The sequence below is a fragment of the Rhipicephalus sanguineus genome, chromosome 1, assembly GCF_013339695.2.
Source record: "Rhipicephalus sanguineus isolate Rsan-2018 chromosome 1, BIME_Rsan_1.4, whole genome shotgun sequence".
Lineage (NCBI taxonomy): Eukaryota > Metazoa > Arthropoda > Arachnida > Ixodida > Ixodidae > Rhipicephalus > Rhipicephalus sanguineus.
The window spans coordinates 141,957,355-141,969,390 of record NC_051176.1 but is presented as its reverse complement, the minus strand read 5'-3'; the positions used below and the strand labels follow the sequence as shown (position 1 = coordinate 141,969,390).

The following is a 12,036-nucleotide window of genomic DNA, read 5'->3' as shown; positions in this document are numbered from 1 at the left end:
ATCTGGTTAGGAGGGCGCCGTGCAGAGCGAGTAGAAACTATCGCTTGCCATCGCGTCACGGCCATCGTGTGGGGTCGCCGTTCACTTCTCAAATTTCTTTAACACAATGGCTGCCGTAAATGGAAGAAGCTGGCGATAATCAACACAGTAGACAGAGAAAAAAAGTCTGACGCCCCTGCTGCGTACAGCATCCCAAGAAGCACGCTAAGTAAGGTATTGAAAATTAATGCCAACATTAGGGCCAAAGGCAGACAGAGGTTTCCGGCACCCGACAAGTACGCAGAGCTGCATATGAAGATGTTGAGTCGCTACCGTACTTTCTCGCCTACAACCAGCCCCTGCATATAACCCGCACCCACAACTACGAATCGCGGAAAAATAACTAAAAAAAAATCACCGCGTGTTGCCGTAAACCACTTTCCTTGCATTATCGTGAAGCAGTTTCGTGAAGCCAACTTGCACACTAAAACTCGCACCGAAAGTACCGCAACTTCTTTAAAAGTTCTATCTAGAATTACACGATATATCGAACTAATTCCACTTGTTTATCGAGTTCGATATATGTGGGTTCGACTGTACTTCATGTGCCTGATGTGCCAGCTTATGCGTGGCTGCACAGCTGAGGTCCTGAGGAAGAATGTTCAACCTTTGCAGCCATGGCTGTATATCGTGGTGCTGGCCAACACTCTCAGGGCTAGGTGCAGCCCGCATAACACCCAAGAAAGTTGATAGGAAAATTCTGGTACTGCAACAACATACTACAACCCACTTAAATATTAAGAGTTCAAATATTCATGTGTCCAAATTTGGACACAAAGTTTTTTGTAATCCACTTTCATTTCGGTTAAGAGTAATAATTTATTCTATGCTTTCCTTGTTTCCATACGACTATGACTACATATGCTATATATATCCAGTTCTGAATGGTGGATAAGATGAATGAAATTTGATGACAGGAACTGTTATGTAGCATAAGACCTCTGGCTTTTTTTGTGCATGCCTGCAGTAGCAAGTGGGGAGCAATGGCAGCGTTATGCATTGCTCTCCTCATGTCTAAGTTTTGCAAAAGCACTTAATTCTTATGCTCCCTTCACTTGCACATGAAACAATTCTTTCAAGCTTGAAGTGCTTGGCAATTTCAAGTTGATTGAAACTTGCCGTTCATGTAACAGTTGCGCCTTCCCTGCAGAAATTTGTCAGATAATCTTTCTAATCATAAAGAGAGAAAAATAAAGAATGCCGTTATTTCTCCTATAGATAATCAAAGCGTGTAAAATGCAATGCACTAATATAGTTAACAGGGATACAGCAATGTTGCTGCATTTCACACAGCAACAGATGTAACCCGATCTCGGTCACATAAAGAAACAACCAGTGAATGAGAGCCACTACTGATACTCAAAAAGAAAATGTAGAAGAAAGCCAACACAGATGTACCTCTCACAAAGGTTCCGAGGCAGCTCAAAGAAGCAATGTTTATTATGCCGGTATTTATTACAAGCTATACACGCCGCCAATGTATCTCATGGAAACTCCACAGGTGGTAGGCAAAATATTTGTACAACTAAATTATGTTGACATGCGAAAAGCACAAAAAAGGATATGTACAATAAAAGACAAATTGCTGTGCTATGTGCAGCAGATCTGTTGCAACTGGCCTGAATGTGCGAAACACTGTGTCTCCGTATATAGGTAAGCGATTTTACTCCAACACTTTAACATAAGTAAGTCGCCATGCTCTTTGCAAAAACTTATTCCTTCATAATAGACAAGGAGGGAATCCATGCAGAGCTCTAGTGGCTTCAAAGGTGTGTACATTACGTCTTTTTAAATAAGCTTAAATAAAATATGCACAAACCCTTCCTCCCTGCACAACAAGCTCACATACAAAAAGAAACAACTCTGATCCAAATGACGCACTTTCATATTTGCGTGTTATTTTCAGTGGTAGTTTTAAGCAATATGCCAAAATTTTCAAGCTTGATGGCAAAAGTAGAAGTATTTCCGCATATTTGAGTAGATACCGCACAACAAGCATTAAATAAAGACACCATCTAAGATCTAAAGTAAAAGAAAGAATTAACAGATAAAAAGTAAAAACTTCACTGCCTTATAGTAATATGCTAAAAACGCTACAGGAGAGATTCCTGGCTATTATACATACTCCGCTTTACTACTATGACAACAAATAATCTTTTTGGAAACACTGAAATGTGTGAAAATTTCACTGCACTATGGATGCATGACACACATGGTGGCAAGCAACAACAAATAAAGTTCTATTACCAGCTCTAGAATGATAACTCATGGCACCTTCATGCAAAAAGCACTCTCTCAAGCCGTGGTTGATAGGTTGCTGTAGCTTTTGTGGCACTCAAGCCAATAAGCACACTGAAGCCTGTCCGATTATTATTGGGCAGCATGCCTCCCACAGGAGTACCTCCGTTTTACATAAACTCGAGTGTTTATAGATATTGTGACCCTTCCATGTTGGGTAAATGCACAGTACTCACTCACAGAGCCCTAATCTCTGACACCGAGGTAAGTAGAAAAATTAAAATAAAAGGGGGTTGGGGAATGAGGCTATAATGAATCTGTGCGATAATCAGGCAACATCAAAAATTATAAATGCGCGTTCATTTTGGCTTATAAGCATATATTATACTTCTGCCACTTATGTAACACAGGCAAAAGGAACCCGCACACAAGCTAAGTAATCCTTACATGCTGCATCTACTTTAACATGGCTAGAAACTCAGAGCAGACAACAAGATCATACAAAACTGACACACATTATTGCACAAAAGTTTGTTCTTTACCTAAATGGGAAAGTAATAAATCTGTGGTGTACCACAGTATAAAAACAAAGTACGGATGGTCTTAAGCAAGTTGCCCAAGGTATTACTCCTGAGCAGCACTGACCCCTTTTAAAATTTCAAATTGCATACACTTGCAAGGTTGCGCACACAGTGATTATTCTCAAATTAGCATGACTATCATTGTGCAAAATGCTGAAGTGAAGCCGCCAGCTGATAACATCAAATATTGCCTGCCAACGCTACTAAAGCTAGACATACAGGCTTCCTTCCACAGTAACAGCTATTACAAAATGCGTCAAAGTGGCAGCCACATGCCTGCGTTACAAGGCACTTTTGAAACAGTGCTTCATTCAGCAAATGACCAGAAATAGAAAAGATTTTGGACTCAGCTACAGACAAGACAGAAATGTGAATGTCCCAACCCTATTTCTATCCTTGTAAGATGGCATAAATGGAAACTTCAGTTACGTAGAAAACCTTCAATTTTACCCTGTGGCGGGATAGATCTAGGTACATCCTATACATGTCACTTCTTCGATAAACAACAAAAAGACAGACTGCGAGGCAAGAGCATGCAACATCACAACCGTAGTATGGTTAGCAGTGGGTTATGCTTCTTTTCCTTGCAGGTGAACGTAACTCTTTCATTTTTCTGTTGCCTGTATGCACTAATAAAGGTCTCCCTTATAGCATACATTAGTGCTGTCCAAACTTATGCTAGTGGCTGTGCTCTAAATGAGATTTGTAGCAGCTACAAAAACTGCAAGCATTGCCATCATGACTTCATGCAGTAGCGGGCATGGTAAAAAAGAGAGAGAGAGAGAAAAAAAACTGAAAAAGAACATACATAGCTGAGTAAATGTGCACAGTGAAAGCTTTTCAACCTGTCACAAACAGGTTTAGGCTGAGCTTTACATAATAGGACTTTTTGAGGGCCTAGCTGGTGCATACTGACAGAAATTACTTAGCGCAAGAAAAAAAAAAACACGGCACACAAGGAAGATGCACAAGGGTATCTACCTTGTGTGCCGCAATTTTTCTTGCACTAAGTAATTTTTGTGTTTTTGAGCATTACAGTTTATAGTCCCTTAATTAATTGTGCGTGGTTAGAAGGGGGAGGTGTATGTGCAAAAAAAAAGGTCAACAGTTTGTGAACACGCAGGTTCACTCAGGCAGCAACATGCAGAGCGGCGACACCACCAGGTAAGATACAACAGTGCTGGAAGATCACGAAATTCAAAGATGCTGTTGTGCATGATGACAGTTGTGCTTTCTGGCCAAAGGCTACGGACACGGCTCACCAGAAAAAAACTAGCTCACCAGAAAAATTTATATCAGGTAGCTTCAGAAAAGTAAGACCTACAAACAATGGTGTCTGGGTTGCCTGTGTGACGAGGCTCACTGAAGGGCCATTTAAGCGAATGCTCCAACACATTTTTTCTCGCTGAACAAAACTTTTAAATCTGTAATCATTTGTTTTTTTTTTGTCATAGCTATCATTGTAAGCATTGAACTCTTAAATAACCGACATGCTAAGTTTTGCAAGAGCAGCCTAGGCCGCATTAAACAAAAAGAAAGTTTGAAAAAGTGAACACTGTATATACCATCGGCACAGTTCCCGTTAAGCAATGAAAGATTGGAGTGTTAAACATGTAAGCCGACTTCACAGCACTGGAGTTCTTTTATTGCGATAGCAATTATATGGACAGTCTCGGCTGGAAAATGTCCGCCCCCGTCGCCGTCATGCACCGTATATGTATAAGTATGTATATATATATAAAAGCCCCAAAGAAAAATAATTCAGAAAAATGCTTCCGAAGCGCGGAATCGAACCAGGGACCTCTTGCTCCGCAGTGAGTGGCGCTAGCCACTACGCCACGGAACGCAGGTCCTCCGCATCGCTAACGGCGAGCGTTACATACACACCCTTTGCCGCTGGGCGGACTCAGAGATGGCCGATGCTCATAAGCGTTTCTTCATTACCAGCGAGATGGCGCTAGGAGCGCGACGAGCGCATTTAAAAGTCGTCGGCGAGCTCGCTTGCTTCTTCTTATATTTGCGCAAGGAGAACCTTGGCCTTCCTCTGTCTGCTCGCGCAGTTTTCTTGTGGTGAGGGCAAGAGGGATGTTTCAAGCTTTAACCGTGATGTCCGCGCTCATGTTACGGAGCGCCGCTAAACGACGCCGCTAAACGAACAAACAGAAGATGAGCGCGAACTATCAAGTGTCACAGCTCGACACTTGAAGCACGCTAGTTTCCTTCGCTGCTTCGGCCGCCTTTGTAACAGGAGCGCTGTTCAAACTGAGAGTATCCATTGGCGAGCCTCACTTCGTATAGCATTAGTTTCTTGCTATCGCATTCATTGCTTCGCCCATGCGGCGAAACTGTGATTTTTTTTTAATGTATAAAGTCAGTTTACTGATGCAATTAAACCTCGATATAATGAAGTACATGAAATTAGCATTCAGGAATATAGTATCATATATTCACATAACTTTTAGCTTGCTTGATGTAAAATATTTTCTGCCAGTCATCCCAAAAATTGCACAAAATAGTTCCTCTATTATGTAGAGAAAAGCTACTTTGATGAAGACCTGCAACACCTTTCTCAGTCATCAGAGAAAATGACTTTACAGATCTGCCAAAAGAAGCCATTTTTAGCCATCTTCGACGTGAAACTGTAAATTGCCTGATGTGTGCAGTGCAAAAACTTGGAGGACGCTCGAGCTTTGCTTTCAAGAGTAGAATGAGATAGCTTAATCAAACCGTGTTTGTATCGCCATCCCAATCGCTAGCCTGCCTTCGTTTTTCGGTTGACACCTAAACCGTGCAGCAAGGAAAGCCGAAGTGCAGACGCGTGCTGGCTCCTATATCCATGCATGCGGCGCGAAAGAACATGGAAAGCGCACCCGTGGACCCTTTGCGCTATCTCCCCGGTTTTCTGTCAAGCCGCTGAAGAACTTCCAAGATGTGCATACCACCAACACTAAATGGTGTACATAAATAGCTCGCCGTTAGTATGCTAGAAGATGTATGCGTGGTGACTGAGCGGCTAAATGCATTGCGCCACAGAGCAAGGGGTCGCAGGTTCGAATCCCCGATCTCACTCGAACTGAAGATCTTTTATTATTTCTTTATTTGCATCTACCTTGAATTCTTGCTCATGGACAATGCTGATTTTTCGCTCACAGCCAAAGATGCCAACACCGCTGACACCAGAATTTCTGCGAAATGAGCTCTTTAACACTATCATGTTAATAATATTTGGCCCATAAGTTCCAGAACGCTCCTCACAGATGTTCCCTCACTGAGGCCTTCCTTGGTGCTCCCTTTAAGTTAAGGTAGCGCTAGAGCAACTTCCGTGTCTCCTTACCTCGCTTCTTGCAATTAAAAGGTGCTTCTCTGCAGTATTTTGTAAGCTCTTTTGTCTGCGAACAGAATGGAGGGCACCGCAGTGTGTCACTGCTGCTAGATGAAGAAAAAGGGCTACTGTGCTTTTTTGGCTGACAAAAATGTCGAAGGTTCCATTGCATTCACATTACGAGCAAGTGATGTATACAGTGACATGTACCACTATCCAACACTTTCAGCAAGAAATCGGAGGGATTGGTTGAACCCTCTGGAACTGTATAGCGAGGCAGAATTTCGGACGAGATGTAGCTTCTTGCAGCAGTCTACTATGCACACACTGAAAGAGCTGTGTCTCAACAAAATTAATGATAAAAGAGGAGAGCCTCTCCCATCTGTGTTAAAGAGGCCCTGAAACACTTTTCAAAGTAATCGTAAAATGAACTCACTATCTGAGTTTATTGCCTCACAAATCGACTGCAGCAAAGATTTTTAGAATCCGTCAAGTACAAGCGGAGTTAAGGGTTTTGTTGTACACTTAAGCGCTTTTTCTCTTCTTTCGACCCAGCAAACATGCTAAAAGCTACACAGGGGGGAGGGTACAAGGGGGGGCAAAAGATACATTCATAAGTCAGCGCCCGTCAAGACCAAGAGCACTTTCTTTGCTTGTTTTCTTTGAATGCGCGCGTGGCCAACGTATAAACATTGCACGCAGCTTACTTGTCCGCACCGCAATGTGCCATGCCGTGGCGTGGGAATGTTGCGGCAGGACGTATTTTGGGTATGAGACGCACTTGATTTGGGTACATGGCATCATTTGTCGAGAGAAGAGCAAGTGATTTCTATCTGAGTTTGAAATTTAATTCGAAATTCCCTGCCGCTTGCGCCGCAAGGGGCAGGGAAACATTTTTGGCTTACATGTTTGCAGAAGCCTCGACTACCGATCAGCAGCATTTTCTGACCACGTTCAAAAAGTGTTGCACGGCGCCTTTGACACTTCTCATCACTCTTATACTGTTTGGAACAGGCATGATGCAGTGCGCTGTTGGTGACCTCATGAACATGTTGCAGCTGTCCATGAGCAGGAGCATCTGTGTGAGGCTGTTCCCCTAATATGTACGCACATCCAGCGTGTCGTTCACGATGCCCATTCAATTCTCACAATTTTGCCAGTGTCACCAATTGGCTCGTGTCATTGGGGGCTAGGAACGTAGGTTGCCGCTTCATGGTAATATTCCTTCAGTACTTTCACTTTTTTGCACGTCACTTGTGCCAGAGTGAGGTGCGTCAGCGACGGCTTTGGGTGCAAGCCGTTGACACCAATGTAATTCACCTAAAAAAAATATTTTTAACCAATCTTTAAATAACACTTACATAAAAAAAGTTAACAAACGCGGGATTCAAAACTAGGTCGTATAGCATCACGAACTTACACACTGTGTGTTAGCCCACTGCATCACCAAAGCTGAATTATAGGAGCACTGAACCACCCCACATATACAATCACTGCTCCGCCATCACTAAAGTGCAGCTGTCGAAGTGACGGGCCCTTGCACTGTATTCAGTTTCTAATGTTGCTGACTTTCCTGGCGTCACTCACTGCATCGATTACACGCACGTACAAATCGTCATTCCCAGAGGACAGAACGCAGAAGTGCACAGAAACAGAAAAGGCGTGTTCTGCAAAACCTCTGTCCATCTTCTTTTTGCCTGATGCAACAGGCTAAAGTTAAATAAACAGAAAAGGCAACAATAATAACAACAACGATTGTTGGGGAATAAGGTCCCAAAACCATGATATGGTTATGAGGGACTCATACCCAGACTTGTGAAACATGCACCTTACATTACTGAGGCGCTTCCTTCAGCTTAAAAGGCTGAAGGAAGGACTGGCGCTTCCTTAAACGCTTCCTTCAACCTTCCTTTGGAAAGGAAGGTTGAAGGAAGCTTTCAGAATATGTTGGCTCTCTCAAGGAGCTCCTTAAGGTAAGAAGGCACAAAGGGTTCCTCACGTAAGGTAAGGAAATGACCTGAGGTGAAGAGCGTTTCCGAATATGGCCTTAAATGTTTTAAAACTCAGGTCTCCCTTTAAATGTATGAACACTTCTCTTTAGTGTCCTTGATCGCAATTACTGTAAACAGCAGGTATGAGCTCCTGGTTGTTCACTTTGCTCAGAGACTCCCACATGATCTTAAGAGCACATGGAAGGAGGCTCATCTCAGGCTTCTGTGCTATCTTTCACCTGGCATTCACTTGTAGTTATTTTCTTTTTGCAGTCTGCTTCTTTTCAAGCTGCCACACCATCATATCCTTTGCTCCACATTCTCTACCTTGCTACTTCATTACGCTTGCTCAAACTTACATATTATTTCCAAAAGAAGTAGTGCACAAAGAGGTACTGAACCACTTTTCCAAGTAATCATTGAATGGCCTCAGTATAGGAGTTTACTGTTTCGCGAATTGACTGCTGCAAAAATTTTTGAATCTGTCGGGAACGAGCGGAGTTGCAGGGGTTTGTCGCATACTTTAAGTGCTTTCTCTTCTTTCATTCCTACAAGCACGCTGGAAGATACACAAGGGGCGATGACAAATGGACAAGAATCTACATTAGCCCGCGTCATGATCTTCAGAGCGTGTCATGAAACGTGATCACTCTCGGTGCGATTCCGGTGCGTGCTAGTGCTGCTACCGTGTACTTTTAGCAGACTATAAAGCGCGGCCACCAGCACGTGGCGCCACCCAGAAGCAAGAAGTGAATCTGATCCAAACGCTACTCTTGATTTATCTTGGCTATTGGCCAATACATGGCAGCAACCTGCTGTGTGACGCCATACAGCAGCTGCTGGCAGCTCCAAAGACAGTGAGCACAGGCCTCTGCATGAAGAGAGGGCGATTGGGAAAGTGGCAACTTTGATCTCCGCTTGTAGACTCTCCTTGGCGCGCATGACTGCAAGATTTGGCTGAGCTGTTCACAGGAGCGTCTGCCTTCTGCAGAATGTGTTTTTTCACCAAGTACGAAGGGTGGTTCAGGACCCATTTAAGAAAATGCAGAAGGCTTAAGTGCTTACACAAAAGCATGATGTTTTGTCTCTGGCGAATATCATTTAGTCTTTTGCACCATAACACAACGCAATTTAAATCCCACATTCCACCACACGATTTTTCTTTTGTTATACAAGAAATCATTTGAGATTATTGTAGACAGGTCGATACTTCCAGCCCATTCTCTAGCTCATAGTTACCATTCGCAGTAAACATAAAAATAAATTATACAATTACCCAGCATAATTGAAGCATCTCTTTGTAAATTTCAGTAAAATTCATTAAGCAACTATAAAACACATCTGTTAAAGTTCGTAAAAAAATTTCACTGCACATTAAAAAGCAGAACAAACAACTGCTCTTACGTACAGGAGGACATGCTCAAGGAAAGAGCTACAACGTGAATGAACATATAATCAACAACATGCCTACACAGAGAAGTGTGGATGTCAGAGATACAGCAAAGATGATATTTGCATGTCACAACAATTGCAAAAAACACATCTTTTGGTTTGATAATAACACTAGCAGTGCGCAACCTGCAAGACAAGGTAACAAAAATTCGATGGCCAACTGGGCTGCCAAATTAACACATGTATGGGCCAGAAAGCTAAAGTTATGGCAGGATGGGCATCAATCTAAAGTTGGTGAAAACAAAAACTAAAAAGAGAGAGGGAGGGAGGTAGGCAGAGACAGGGTTAAGGAGGTTTATCACAGAGCCTAGAGTCTGAGCACCCACACCCCATGGAGGGTGTTTCAATTGTAGGGTGAGGGAGCACTTCAGTTGACTGGCAGGGCCCAGAGGACGGCTGTCTTGTCAGCGCTGGTGCTGACAAAGGAGAAGTCACTGGGGTGCCAGCGGGCCTGGATGACCTTGTCTGCGTGCTCTGCAACTACGACGCTGGGCAGGGGCTGCGTCAGGTCACCTGTGGGAAGGGAAGCATTAATATGACTGCCTGAAAGGCTTACAGAAATTGCGGTAAAAATTTGGGCGATTAAACTGTAGTGCTATACTGACAGAATTGGTCAAGACATTAATGGTTAAACAAAAATTCAAATAGAACAAAGAAAGGTCAGTTTTGCTCAAAAGGCTGAAGCACTGATAGCAATAGCTATGCCAATGACAAGAGGCAAGGTTTATAGTTTTAGCAGCCCTATATATTGCAGTAAACATTCCCTTATTAATCAAATTATTGAGCATGTTGCCACACATGCACTGACAAACACGAAAACATCTCACTCAATGAACATGACCGCGGGCTTTTCTTATGCTAGCCAGTGCAAACAGAAGAAAGAAGCATTGCATTGCCTGTTACTTTTAGATAACGTGAGCTCCCACATTAGGCACATGGAGACAGTACACACGAAGTGACCAGCCATATCAGCTAGCTCAGCTGTCACAGCCGTCGCAGATTATTAACAAGACAGGGTGCATGGGCCACCTTTTATGGCCATCACTATGTGGAACAACCACGGCTGCCCTGCTGCTCCCTGCCGAGAACAAAATGCTTGCTTTACCTGCCCAACATCTCGCCACTAAGGTGCACTCACTTTGAATAAATGCACTGTAGATAGAATGGGAATATCTATGACTCAAAGCAGTCCCCTTAAATACCCCATGAACACCACATGCAGAAAATGACAAAATGCTAGCTAGCATCAATGCAGTAGTTTTGTTAGAATGCATTACAACTCCGGCTTTTAGAATGTCTGAACAATCTTTTGCTTCCTCTTATACCATAATATCCACACTACTGCAATAACCCCAGTGGGGTTTCAGTATGTAAAAAATAGGACAAAAATAACATCAATAACACTCTTATTCCTTGTATAAAGATCTAATGAAATCAGCTACAATCATCACATGATCGTCATTCGACTTTGATTCACAAAGGCATTAATGCACCACTGTGAATAATAGGAGCATTACAAGAGAACTGGTCACAGCTGTTCTCGCACTGCTGGCTGGACAAGATCACTAAAGTCCTCAAATTTAACTGCTTTATATTAAGCATCCAACTGTTCAGGATGAGAGAGCTTGTATAAAAAAAAACTATGTTTAACATTTCTTCCCGTATTTAATGCACTTTGTGACGCATCTGCATTGCCACTGAACAGTGTTGTCCATTGCTTTATAAGATGTGGGTGGGTACAAAAGGTAGGACATGGTCACAAAATTTGTTGATGAAAAATAAGTGGAATGACGTTCCTATGGTATGGCTATTTCACATGCAAATGTTTACTTGGCTTATTATTTGGCAGATGAGTTCCCCTCCCCTCCCGCTTGCCCATTAGTCTGGCATAACAATGTGAGGCAGGACTGGGAACATTGTGTACAAATAAGCTCTTCCTTGAAGGGAGAGCACATAACGAAAGCATTACTGGGGCAAGTCTGGAATGTCCTGCCCTGTGGCAGACTCATTATGTCACTGCATAGTGCCTCAGGAGAACTTTCGCAGGCACCAGCAATTGCAGCACATCCAAGATGTGAGCCAGCTACCTGAACATATACTTTAGCAATGAACTTACCTAAATGCATATAAAAAAGCCAGAAATTATTATTAATAGATCTTACCCACACAAGAGTTGGGCAGCATTTAGCAAGGTTACTGACTGCTAATAACAAAAGAGGCAGCGGAAATATAGTGTGTGGTTTGGGCACTATAGGCTATGGTCGTAAGCTGAACAACTGCAGGTCCTACAGCTATGGGTAGCTGGCATCATTCAAGGGGTCATGAAGCACCCCTTGGGCTTGCCGAAAAAACACATCCTGCGGAAAGCTGACACAACTATGAACTGCTCTGCCAAATATTACAGTCGTGCGTG

The 12,036-nt window shown here is 42.9% G+C and overlaps 1 protein-coding gene across 2 annotated transcripts in view; it reads right to left on the bottom strand.

Moving 5' to 3' along the window:
• Nucleotides 1–1,446: 1,446 nt before the first annotated feature.
• LOC119399260 (WD repeat-containing protein 47) overlaps nucleotides 1,447–12,036 on the bottom strand; it is a 148,612-nt gene continuing 138,022 nt past the window's right edge. Inside the window, exons 11-12 of one of the 2 annotated variants that reach the window (XR_007416511.1) lie at nucleotides 5,205–10,136; nucleotides 1,447–4,490 (exon numbers count right to left, since the gene is read on the bottom strand). Coding sequence is in view for 1 of the 2 variants with exons in the window: in XM_049416772.1 (XP_049272729.1) it covers nucleotides 9,991–10,136 (146 nt within the window). In the remaining variant the exon portion in view is untranslated. Of the gene's footprint in view, nucleotides 10,137–12,036 lie in introns of both variants that reach the window. The other variant, XM_049416772.1, reaches the window with a different exon arrangement.